The 12,734-nt window shown below is 48.6% G+C and overlaps 1 protein-coding gene across 1 annotated transcript in view; it reads left to right on the top strand.

The window, feature by feature from the left end:
• The window catches only part of Gldn (gliomedin), a gene marked incomplete at its 5' end in the record, with an annotated part of 50,366 nt that continues 37,632 nt past the window's right edge, over positions 1-12,734 (top strand). Inside the window, 1 exon segment of the mRNA XM_013510288.1 lies at positions 1-87. Coding sequence (XP_013365742.1) covers positions 1-87 — 87 coding nt within the window.

Raw genomic sequence — 12,734 nt, 5'->3', positions numbered from 1 at the left:
GCCAAGCGCAGCCACGGGGAGCCCGCGCCCGCCCTGCGCGCCCAGAGCCAGGACTCGCTGATGCTGATGACCTACTCCATGGTGCCGGTAGGCGCCCGGGCCGCGCGAGGGCGGGAGGGTCCCATCGGCCGGGGGTGGGGCCCATCTCCGACTCCTGGGTCTGCAGGAAAAGGGGGTCCTGGCAGTGTTTCCAGAGCCCGTTTTCCTTTCCAACTTCGGGCGAAAGTTTTCGCGCTTGCTGTGCCCCTGGTCTCTGACAGGCAGAGTACGCGTCGGCAGGGTGGCAGGTTTCTCCCGTACGGGGCTCCTTCCCTAGCCCGCGGGGGTCAGGCTTCCCACCGGCGCACCCCACTAGGTGGCCCACGGAAATGGAATCCAGCCCTGATGTGACTGCCCACCTGCCGGGCAGGCGCTGAGAAGGCTCCTCCTGGGCCTCGGGCTGTTCCAAAGCGGGGAAATCAGTCCCAGGCGACTTCCCTAAAACACAGGGTCAGCGCTGGGGCTCTGAAAGGGAGCCTGCGGATCGTCCTGCGTGTGGGCTCCGGAAGCCCACCCGGCTCGAGAAAGCCCCTGTGGGCGCTCCCCTGGCAGGCAGCCCGCAGGGTAAGAAGGTGCCTTGCTTTTCCCCGGATTTTCCAAGAGGTCCCACTGCACGCACACCGCAGATTTAGCAGTCTTCAAAACAAAACATCCTAAGTATTTTTTACATTTCTTTGCTTTTGCTGATTTTAACTCAGAAATGCTTTAAAAACTAGACTTGATATAGATCATGTTGTAGCTCTCCCTTCCATCCATCTCATTACCCATTGAAATCACTGTGGTCTCTTTCACTTTATAATTGGAAACATTTCAGTTGTCACCTTGGGCGGAATGAGCCATACTTTGGGATCCTAGGTATCTGAAGAGAAACCCACTTACAGCCTCTTGTTACCATAGAAGCTTTTAACTATCTTGCGTGAGCGCAAGTGCTTTTAAAACTACAAGCAAGTCCTGCACACTTCAAATGCATCTCTTGAGAAAGATCAAGTTTTCCATTCGAAGCTTCATTTTTTTACTCATATTATCATTTAAAAATCTGAGCCTAAGCAAAAATTTCAAAATAAAATGAAAAAGAGACCTCTGTGGCCTGGTGCAGTGGCTCATGCAGATAGTTCCAGCGAGTGGGGAGGCTAAGGCAGGAGGAGTACATATCTCAGGTCAACCTGGGCATCTTGGCAAGACTCTGAATCAGAATAAGGACTGGGCATGTAGCTGCATGGGGGAGTGCTTGCCAAGCAGGCCTAAGGCGCTGGGTTCCATCTCTAGCATCATACACATACACACACACAAAAATTGTAAATTTAAGAAAACTCCTTAATTTTAAGAGTCTCTCTCTTCTCTCTTGCTTTTTGTATCCAAACTGCAAACTGTGTCAGTCACTAACATAAAAGAATACAGAGACTTATTTCTGTCACTAGGAAAGCTACATTTACTTCTGGGTACCTCGCAGCAAGAGCACCAGCTCTGTTATGGGTTCAGAGAGCAGAACCTGGACATCTTCGGGCTGGAGGCGTTTGTGGATGACTGTGGCATGTCCCTCACCTTCCATGTATGTGCTGTGCCCTTGTAGAGTCACCTGGGAAGTGGCCAAAGGACAGGAGGAGGCCACGGTCACAGTGCTGACTTTCTCCTTGGGAGTAGTTCTCAGGCAGTGGGCTTGGGAATCCTCAGGAAGCTCCTTAGAATGCAGATGCCAGGACCCCACCCTCACCATGAGACCTGCAGGGTCGTGGTCCCCAGATCTGCTTTCCTGGGAAGCCCCTTGACACCCTCAGGGCGTCTCCTGCAGGAGGTACGGACCCCACACTCTAACACTGCAGCTGTCCCTGGTCATCCTGAGGGCCTTGTTAAAAATGCGTTCAATTCAGAAGTGCTAGAGCCTGCAGTGCTAACAAGCTCTCACCACAGGCCGCAGGGAGGTCCTAGAGCATTGGGTGCTCGTTGTGATCATGGGGGGAGGGGGTTGAACGTGCACTGATGCCCGAGTTGCACTGGATTCAGGATCCACAGATCCTGAGTGAGTTGTCTGGGGCGTGTCCTGGGTGGGGCACACACTCACCAGCAGCCAGGAGCTTGCCACGACCTTTCTTTAGTGGGTTACTTTATCCTAGCAATATTCTCAACATTAGTCTTCACACGTGTGCTCCTCTTTACTGTCTGTTTTTCTCAGGACAGGAATTATTCACATGAGAAAACAATTTTTAAAAAAATCACTGGCCTGGTGTGGTGGTGCACACCTGTAATCTGAGCACTCAGGCGGGTGAGGCACGAGTTCAAGGTCAGCCTGAATTACATAAGCAACTTCAAGGCCAACCCACATGACATATTGAGACCTTATCTCAAAAAATAATAATAATTACTGGGTGCCTCCAGTACAGAAACTCTTAAGAGAAAAGATCCAATAGATATATCATGGTATAGCACACACACATCTAACAGCTGAATTATACCATCCCCGGCCTTTTATACAGCACCACATCTTGAATGAGTGAGATCTGAGGGCTTCCTCTGAGGTCTTGTGACCTTAAAGATGTAGGAACAAAGGAATAAGCTCAACGCAGACTAATGTCAGCATTTGGAAAAGCCTTGCAGTAGGTTGTTTGTCCAAGATGCGCCTCCTCGAGCTGACACTTCCCGTTTCTGTGCTTGGCTGGCAGTACTTCCCTCAGCAGGGTGATTCTGATTAGCACATTCTGACCAGAGTCTGGTTGGCAGCTGTAAACGAGTCTGTTCAAAAGACAGGCTAATTAATTACTACTGAAGTACAGTTAATTTGACACAGCCAGGCATATTAAATCTTTACAAAGCAAGTGAGTACCTTGGAAGAAACTTGTTAAGAGGGGCAGGGGGTGGAGCTTGGGAAGCCCTGGGCCAGGCCAGAAATGGGAGCAGGGCCTTGTGAGCAGCGAGAGCAGAGATGACCCGTCTGCCTCAACCCCTGCAGGACGTCCGCTGCCTCTGCTGAGTCTCTCGCTCCTGGCTCTTTGCACTCTTCTTGCTGCTCTTCGTAGCAGCTACTCACTCACACTCACAGTCCTCCCCGTTCATAGCTCACTGTGTGGTAGTTTTATCATCCTTTTTTTTTTTGAACTGGGAATTGAACTCAAGACCTCGTGCTTGCCGGGCAGGCGCTGTGCTGCTGAGCCACATCCCTGGCCCTCATCCTATCTTCTCTTGCCCAAAATGTGGAGCATCCAGAGGCATTTCATAAAAATGGAATTACGCAAACATAGTGTGAAGGTTAAGTTTCATCGGCAACCTGGTTGGCTTGGGGGCAGCGAAGGGCATCAGTACAGCACGTTCCCGGGCATGTCTGGGTGGGGTGTGACCTTAGGGTCTCTGTCAGGCCCCTGGCCCCTTGCTCTTGGCTGCTGTTCCCTTACCCTGCTTCCCAGCTGCCGTGAATGAGGCGGTTTTGCCCCGCCAGGCCCTTCGCCATGCTGTTTCTGTCTGGGAGCAGCTGACCGTGGGCTGACACTGTGAACCGAAGAAACCTCTGCTCCTTTAGGCCGTGGGCACTGCTTCACTGGTCCTGGCAACAGGAAGCTGATGAATACACATAGTGAGGGGATAGGCGCTAAGACTGACGGAGGCGTGTTCAACCTTTGTCGTCCCCGGGAGGAGACCTAAACATTTCGAGGCCCAGGACATGGGTCAAAATGCTGAGTGCCTCTCTAATAAGAAAGTCAGTCTTACTATTTTAAAGTATCAGTTTGCAAATCCAAATTATTTATTTAAGGAAGGCAAATATGATTTAATGATAGTCTCACTGAAAGGGTGTTGACAAAATTTAATACCTATGCTTGATTTTTTAAATATACAATACAGTGGAAATCAACATACGATGTAGTAGAAATCAATATACAATATAGTGGAAATCAAGGGATTATTCCTTAACATAATAAAATGCAGTTTATATCTCTTACACCCAAAAGCAACTTTCCACTTGGACAGAGAAACCCTAGAGGTGATCTCAGTAATAAAATTAAGACAGGGCTACCCACTGTCACTCAGTATCTCACACTGCCCTGGAAGGATTAGCCAGAGCAGTAAGACAGGCGGAAGTGCTCTAAGAATGTTGCGGGGTGAAAGTCTGGCTATGTTCAGATTACATGTTTAGATGCTTGAAAAGCCCCAGAGAATTTGTAGATAACCCATTACAAACAAAAACGTAACTCAGTGAGGGATGAGATATAAAAGTATTACAAAGAAATCAAGAGACTTCTCATATCCAAACCACAATCAAATACAAGATACAATGGGAGAAAGATGTAAAAAGCTTATGTATCTACATCTTTATCTTTGGTGTTAAGAAAGGGTTAGGGGACCATTCTTAAAGAGCATGAAAGATGCAAACCAATAAATGTTTTCTATAGTAAATTCAGAATAATATTAACTGTCCTTAAATTAGTTTAGTAGTTTAATGCTACCCCAACATAAAAATACAAATAGATTGTTTGCTTGCCTCTGGGACTGGACAGACTGATTCTAAACCTCACATGGAAAACTGAAGTTGCCGTGCACTCTTGGCAAGGAAAAGTCTGGGGTGGGGGAGCAGAGCAATAGGGAGGACAAGTGCTATCAGATGCGAAAATATAACAAAACCTGAGTAACTAAAACGTTCTGGGGAACGAACAGACCACTGAGACAGAATAGGGCACACTGGTCACGGCAACGGGGAGAACGAAGGAAAGAGTTTAATAAATGACACTGAGACAACAGCGAGCCTCTGGGGAAAAGTTCAGAAACACATAGTTGTATTTGCACAGTGTGCAGTTTAAAAAGCTCCAAATGGGTCAAATATATTTTTTTCTAAATGAAACTAAAAGTACTGAAAGAAAATGTGAATAAGTTCATTTTAAATCTTAGAACTGCCAAGATGTAACTCAGTGGTAGAACATTTGCTTAGCATGTGAAAGGCCTTGGATTCAATGACCAGCACTGGGAAAAAGAAAATGATTATATACATATATATATAGATAGATAGATAGATAGATAGATCACATTTCCAAGTTTGTCTTACTCACTTTTCTTGTTGCTAAAACAAAATACTTTTTTTTTTTGTTTGATTTTTTTTGGTTTTCTTCCAGTACCGGGAATCGAACTCATGACCTTGCGCTTGCCAGGCAAGCACTGTGCCGCTGAGCTAAATCCCCAGCCCCCTAAAACAAAATACTAGACACCCAAGGTTAAAAGCAGAAAGGTTTATTTTAGGTCACAGTTTATAGAGGCTTCTATCCATAGTCAGCTGGCTCCAAGGCAGGGTGGAGTGGCAGATGGGCATGGCAGAGGAGAAACAGTCCATGGCATGGCAAGCAGGAGGCGGCGGCAGCAGCAAGCCTCCCTTTCCCATTTATCCCATCCAGGTCACAAGCCTTTGGGTGGCGCCACCCACACCCAGGATGGGCCTTCCTATTATCCACAGCCAGGACTATAATAAACCAGTCAGGGGACTCATTCAGTACCACAAAGCCCTAATCCCAGAATCCCACACTGTAGATCCAGCCACCTCTGAAAAGCCCCATCTATGGCCATACGAGGCTTTGGGGGAACATCCAGATATGACCCATGAAAAATACATATACATATATATGTATATATACACACACATATATGGAGAGAGACAGACAGACAATTGAAAGAGACTTTTCTTTCAAACTATAACTCAAAAGCCAGAAGCAAACAATGAGTAAGTAAATAAATTTAACTACATTTGTAAAGCACACAAAACCACAACAAAAACTTCAACACTGCAAACAACAGCAAAAACATCATAAACAAAGGTAAAAGATAACTGACAACCTGGAAAAAAAGTATCCGCAACCCTTAGAGCTATAACCTTTCTAACGTGGGTAGCGCTGCAATAAGGGAAACAGTGACTTCGTTGCTGCTGCTGCTGTCACTGCTGGAGACAGAGTCTGCCTGTGGAGTCCAGGCTGGCCTTGAGCTCTCAATCCTCTTGCTTCTGTGCTGAGATTGTAGACATGCACCACCATCCTGGCAAAAATAAGAATTTCAGAGGAAAATCAGCAACAAAAATAAGAATCCAGTAAGAAAATTTACCATACGTTTCTCAGGAAAAAAAAAGCACATGAAAAAGATCTGTTAAATTTAAAACACAAATTACAACTATCCTGAAATGTTATTTTCGCCCATAACAAAAGCGAAGGTACAAAACTACAACATGCTGTACTGAGGAAGGTGAAGGGAAATAGACTTGCTGTTTACAGTAAGGCTGGTACAACCCATGTGGAAAGCAGTTCGGCAAAATCTAGAAAAAGTACAGATGCATTCACCCAGTAACCCAGCCTTCCCACTCAGGGAAACTTTTCCTGCACAGTAGACTTTATCATCCATGAACAGCCTGCCCATAGTCATCCATGCAGCACATTCTAGAAAACAGAAGACTGTAAATGACCACAGCCACTAATCCAGGACTAGTTAAATAACCTCAGCCATGCACACTGGACTAAGCAGCTATAAAGCAAGAATGAGGAAATTCTCCGTTCCTACTTGGAATAAGCCCCAGGATATAGTCCACGTGAAGGAAGTAAGGCAGAAAAATACATGTATTGTATTACCTTGTGTAAGCAAGAAAGGGAAAATAAGTGAAGAAACCAAAAAAAGTGCTTCTTTATGGAAGGCGAGAATGGACCTTTCGCTGCACAGCTTTTTGTACTGTTTTCTACTTTGGTCTCTCTTCTTAACATGAGGAGAAAGTTCCATAAACCCCAGGTTGTATGGCAGCTGCTACTGAGCAAGACAGGGGTGTGCCAAGCTGAGGTTCTGCCTTAGTCCGTTTCCTGTTGCTGTGATAAAATACCTGATACCAGGTAATTTCTAAGTATTGAAGTTTATTCAGCTCAGTTCTGGAGGCTGGGAGGTCCGGAAGCGTGGTACCAGGCCTTCTTTCCTGCATTATAAGATGACGGGCCCCATCACACGGCAGAACACAGCAAGCTTGTTGGCTCGGACTGTTCTTCCTCTTCGTAAAAATCCCCTAGTGGCATCACAGGGACCCCACACTTGGGACCTCCCCTGACCTCCCAGAGGGCCACCTCCAGGTACCGCTGACAGAAGAGAATTAGGTTTCCAGCAGGAGAACTTAGGGACCTGCTCAAAACACTGATGGTTGCTGCCGAGAACCAGAGCCTGGCATGCCTGATCTTTTGATTTTTCTCAAGAAAAGTTCAAAAAAAAAATTTTTTTTTCTTTGAACTGGCTGATACTGTGTTTAGCCAAACAACATTCACATTGTTAGAGGCCGTGTTAGGACATTCGGTCATGAGTCTGTAGCAGTCTCATCTCATAAACATGAGTGGTTTTGAACAAAACTGGCTTTATTTTGCTTGACCACAACCCTGTTATTTACCAGTCTGACTCTGAAAAGTTAGTAGTACTGTTACAGTTATTGGTTGAGGTAAAAGTGGTTTTTCACATTTGGTTCAATTTGGATTTTTGGGTATTTTTTGTTTGTTTGTGGGGTTTTTTTCTTTTCTGTTTTTAAAAATCAACTCAAAAAAAAAAAATCAACTCCACCTTCAGTGGACACTTCCTGTCCCTGCCACACACGGACTGTCACAGTCCCCTGAGGCCATATATGGGAAAGAGTGAGCGTCTGGCCCTCTGAGAGAAGCAGTTGCTTGTGTTGGCAGCTAAAGGCCACGGCCCCCAGATCCCTCGCCTTACAAAGCCCGAGTGTCCTTGCTGCCACGGCAGAGAGGAGAGCAGCAAGGGCAGCAGGCCAGGCCCTGCAGCCACAGAGGGACGGCACCTTCGGAGCCACTGAGCTGCCTGCTTCCCCTCCTCCTGACTATGTCTCTGCTCCTATGCCAAGGACGAAACGGATTTTGTCTCAGAATTTGAAGCCATGTGGTCCCCTGGGAAGTGCACCTCCACTCCGGGGACACGGCAGAACCCTGCCACCGGGCCCGTCGTGGAGCAGCAGTGCACCTGAGACCATGCACTGAGGGGCTGTTGGGCGAAGGGCCCTGTCGGGGTGAGTTTCAGAACAGCTGCGGGTCCTCCGAGTGCCCTTGCCCGGGGACGCCTCTGTTGCAGGCCCCGCTGCTTCTGTGTGCCCGCACTTAGCTCAGGTGGCGGGGCATGCTGAGTTCACATGAGAGCCCAGCCAGCTTCCCTCTCCTCTGCAGTAGCTGGTGGTGAGACCTGAAGTCAACAGATTCGGGTCCTGGCCCAAGGCTCAGTCGCTAGGTCATCATCTGTGAGAATAAAATAAGAATGCCGGCTTCACAGTGGTATTAGGAGGTTTAACGATACTGCAGGTAGAGCATGTTCCTAAACAGAGGTGGAGTCAGGTCCTCAGAGGTGTTCGTCATTACTGTCCTTAAGATTATTCACTATCAAAGCCCATCCAGGATGCTATAACAAAACACCCACGGGCTGCAAAGCTTCTGGACAGCAGGGATTTGTTTCCTACAGTTCTGGGGGCCAGGGAGCCTGAGATCAGAGAGTCCGTGTCTGGCCGGGGCTCCTTTGGTTCACAGACGGTGGGAGGAGCAAGGGGGCTCTCGGAGGCCTTGTTTTCCTCTCTGTAGGAGCCCTAACCCCAATCATGAAGGCTTCCCCTTCAAGGCTAGGTGCCTCCGTGTCCAGCAGCCCCGCCTCGAGCACGTCACATGGGTGATTAGGCTTCAGCAGGGGCCTGAGGGGACAAAAAGCACCAGGACAGGGCAGTCACTAGCACTCGCCACGCGCCCTCCCCGCCCCATGCCGTCAGCACCCCTCCGGCACTGACTCTGTACCTGCTCCCTCAAGGCGCCGGCTGTCTGGCCAGCGCTGCTCCGAGCCGCTGCTGTGATAATACGTGGCCCCTTGGAGTCTAGATTGGCATCACACCAACCACACCAGCCTAAACCACTGTGCCAATGACAGCAAAACGGACGGCCCTTGAGAGCACAGCGGCCCTCTCCAGGGGTGCAGGGTTTCGGGCTCCCCTCAGCTCCAAACACCACTGACAGTGAAGGGCGACTGATGCCCCCGGAGGGGAAGTCACTTTCCCCTTCCTGGCTGCTGGGCTATGGCTACCCTCGCTGATTCTTGCTGGGGGCATTCTGGAGAAATGTTCCCCCACTTTCACGTAGAAACTTGAGGAAGTGAGTGGGGCGCAGGCAGGCCAAGAGCAAGTCCTGAGAAAGGAGAGCCCGTCACTTCTCGGGGTCTCCCGCTCCAAGGGACGCGGGGACCTTCACAGGAGCTGTCAGAACAATGCTCAGCTTGATGTGAAAAAGCACTTATGTGATTTAGAGACATATTTTTTTCTTACATTCCTCAAACTCCCTACAAGCACCACCCAAAAAAGAAAGCCTTGGCCAAATGTAGTTGACATTCAAGCTTCATTTGCATGCATTTTATCTAGGGACTAAAGGTCCTGTTGTATAAAACAAGCTAAAGGTTTTTGATTGTGATTCGGCTACAAAAGGAGCATTTTTCAGCCCATCAGTTGCTTTTATGGAAATCTTTGCGTTCTAACAGCGCTATGATTTAAATAGACGTAATTTGCTTGCAGTTTAACTAAAGTTCAAGATACAATTTTCTCTGCTGAAAGGTAGCGTTGAAACAACAAGGCCAACTAAGGATCATTCAAAATGCAATTTGTGGAGTTTGTTCTGAAGATGATAGAGAAAGTCACCCCACACCTGCCACTCAGAAAAAGTTTCTTGCGCTTGTTAAAGTGCTGGGAACACTAGGGGCCTCACCTGGGGGAAAGAGAGACAGAGACAGAGTTGTGAATGACTGTGCCTACAAGCTGAAATGTTGAGCTGCTGACTGCAGAATAATCCCCCGGTTTTCAGTAATTTAGCAGGTGAGCACTTGAGTCAGGACTTTCTTCATCAGGAGACAGAATGTGGAATGTGTGGTTCAGTGGCAGAGCATGTGCTCCGCATGAGTGAAGTCTTCAGTTTGATCCCCAGCACTAGGGAGAGAGGGAGGGAGGGAGGGAGGAAAGGAAGAGGAAGGGAAGAGGAGGGCAGGGCAGGAGGGACAGACAAAGGAAGGGAAAAGAAGGAAAGAAAGAGCAAAAAAGACTGAAGAGAAAGGAAGGAAGGAAGGAAGGAAGGAAGGAAGGAAGGAAGGAAGAAAGAAAAGAAGGAAAGAAGGAAGGAAGGAAGGAAGAAAAGAAGGAAAGAAGGAAGGAAGGAAGGAAGGAAGGAAGGAAGGAAGGAAGGAAGAAAAGAAGGAAGGAAAGAAGGAAGGAAGGAAGGAAAAGAAAAAGAAAAATCAAAGGTAGGTTTGAAGACTGGGATGCAGCTCAGTAATATAGCATTTGCTCAGTATGTGCAAGACCCTCGATTCAGTCCTCAGCATGAATGGGGGCGTGCAGACCGTGTCTTCTCCCCGCAGGCATTTCTTGAATCTTTGAGGACACCGGCACTAAATTTTTGGGCGGAAGTAATCCACAGTGAGCTGTATGATGAGCATGAAGGCCCCCGAGCAGAGAGGAAATCAGCCTGCACTGAACGGAGGACAGAGTCTCACGGCGAAGACGGAACCTGAACGGGCAGCAGTGAGACTGGGCAGGCAGGGGCCCCTCATCCCACCAGTGCGTGTGGCCTGGGGACAGGAACAAAGACGTGAGAGTCAGGCAGGGTGGGGGGCCCAGGCAGGACTTTCAGGGGGACAGCTGGGCTGGGGAGAGACGAATGAAGCTGAGAAAGAAGCTGGTGAGCGGCTGGGACTTGCTGGGCCCACTCGAGACCCTTGAAAGGGAGCTGGAAAGAAAGTGACTGAATAGGGAGAGCGATCTGGTGTTTGGAAGGCTGAAATGAGGAGAAAAGAAAGCTAAAACCGTGTCAGAAAACTGGAAGTGGAAGCACTGTTGGAGCCAGCGGTACCTCTCCTAGGTATCTTTCTGAAGGAGCGAAAGTCATATACCACAACGGTCCACGCAGACCCACACTTCCAGCAGCACGGCTGACAACAGACAAGTCACAGAAGTGGCAGTGTGTCCGTCATCAGACGGATGGGTAAAGAAAATGTATTTGTACAGTGGAGCGCTACTCAGCCGTAAAGAAGGATAAGTTTGAGTCATCTGTAGGAAAATGGATGAGTCTTGAGACCATAATTCTAAGTGAAGTCAGCCACAGAAGTTTAAACGTCACATGGTTTCTCTGATATGAGAGACTCAAAATATGAATGATTTAAAGATAAATAAAAAAGCCACGTTGGGGGGGGGGGCAGACTCCGTGGAGATGGGAGACCTGGGCGTAAGGGAAGGAGGGAAAATGACCACGAGGTGAGGTATTATTTATCAAACCCCCGCGCTGCGTGTAGTCACTGCGTGTCACAAACGCACCGGTAAAAGTTATAAACAGGAAGCGAAGACGCACTTACCGGCATCCAATTAAGAAACAACCCCTGTCCCGCGGAGGCGGCCGCTCTGGGAATGGGGAAGAAGAGCTGAATCTAGAAATCCCGACAGAGAAGGATGAATCGCACCTGGTAAGGAAATGGACGCAGGGGAAGGCAGCCGCCTGGCCCAGGTCTGCTCCACGCCAGGAGGCCGGAAGCAGCCTCAGAGGAGAGGAGAGCAGACACGGGAGCGGCCGAGTGTGTGCGCGCTGCAGAAGGGGGCAGCGGGGCGGAACGTGCCGGGCAGCCGCGCTCCCAGCTGCCCGCCAGCAGGCCGCCGCGGCCGGTCGGCCTCTCCTTTTGGTCTTCGCGCTACGCCAACCCGCCTGTCCTAAGCGTTCCCTTCGGTCACCGGCATGTGTCCAGACCTCAGGATGTTCACACGTGGTTAGTTTCATATTTCTCAGAGGTTTATTATCCAGGCTCCAGGGAATTTGGAAACTTTGTAATGAAAAGGAGCTTGGACACAGACTCAGAACTTGCCAGAGAAAGGACAGAGGCTAGGATGACTCTCAAGTTTGGAATCTCAGGTGATTGGGGCAACACACACGCACACACAAATGTTACTTTACAGATAGTTGTTTTGGTGATTACTTGACAAAAAAAGGAAATATATATTTTGGGGGGTATTGAATTTAGAAAGTTTAATTACACTCAGTGTAATTTGCAAGTGCACTGGGCATAGCCAGGCGTGATGACATATGCCTGTAATCCCAGCACTTGGGAGGCTGAGGCAGGAAGATCACCACGAGTTCGAGGCTAGGTTGAGCTACACAGCAAGACCTTGTCTCAAAAAGATAAAACAAACAAAACCCCATACACAGAGACCAATAATTTGCAAGTGCTTTTATTTTGATGTCTAACGTGAACTTACACTTGGTCCTTCCATTGACTAAATCTGTAGCTTGTTGGACCAAAGGTGCTGCCCAGCCGGGGTTCCAGCACCATCAGCGTCAGCAGTTACTTTGTGGATGAGCACTTCCCACCCCTGGGACCTCATCCGAAAGTGCTCCGGACGAGCTACTCACAGGCAGTCCCCGTGCTGAGGGAGAGGGGCTGAGCAGGTCGATAGAACAGTTTCACAGTGTTTTTGCTGTGGGAAAGGAAGCCACAGGGCAGAGTTTGGAGATAATGCTTTTTGTGTGTGTGCATTTCCCCCAGTGTCAATCAGTTGCTTAACTATGGCTTGAGGAGAAGAGCACTTAGATGAGAATCAGAAATTACCTGAAGGTGCTCGTTGATGGGGACACCATGAGCACAAAGCAGTTGTCAGCAGTTAGCAGAAGACCTTCCCGCAGCCCTCCAGCCTTGCAGCCCCATCA

This window comes from Chinchilla lanigera, unplaced genomic scaffold, assembly GCF_000276665.1.
Source record: "Chinchilla lanigera isolate Chin_1 unplaced genomic scaffold, ChiLan1.0 scaffold00008, whole genome shotgun sequence".
Lineage (NCBI taxonomy): Eukaryota > Metazoa > Chordata > Mammalia > Rodentia > Chinchillidae > Chinchilla > Chinchilla lanigera.
This window is presented reverse-complemented; position numbering and strand designations above follow the sequence as displayed.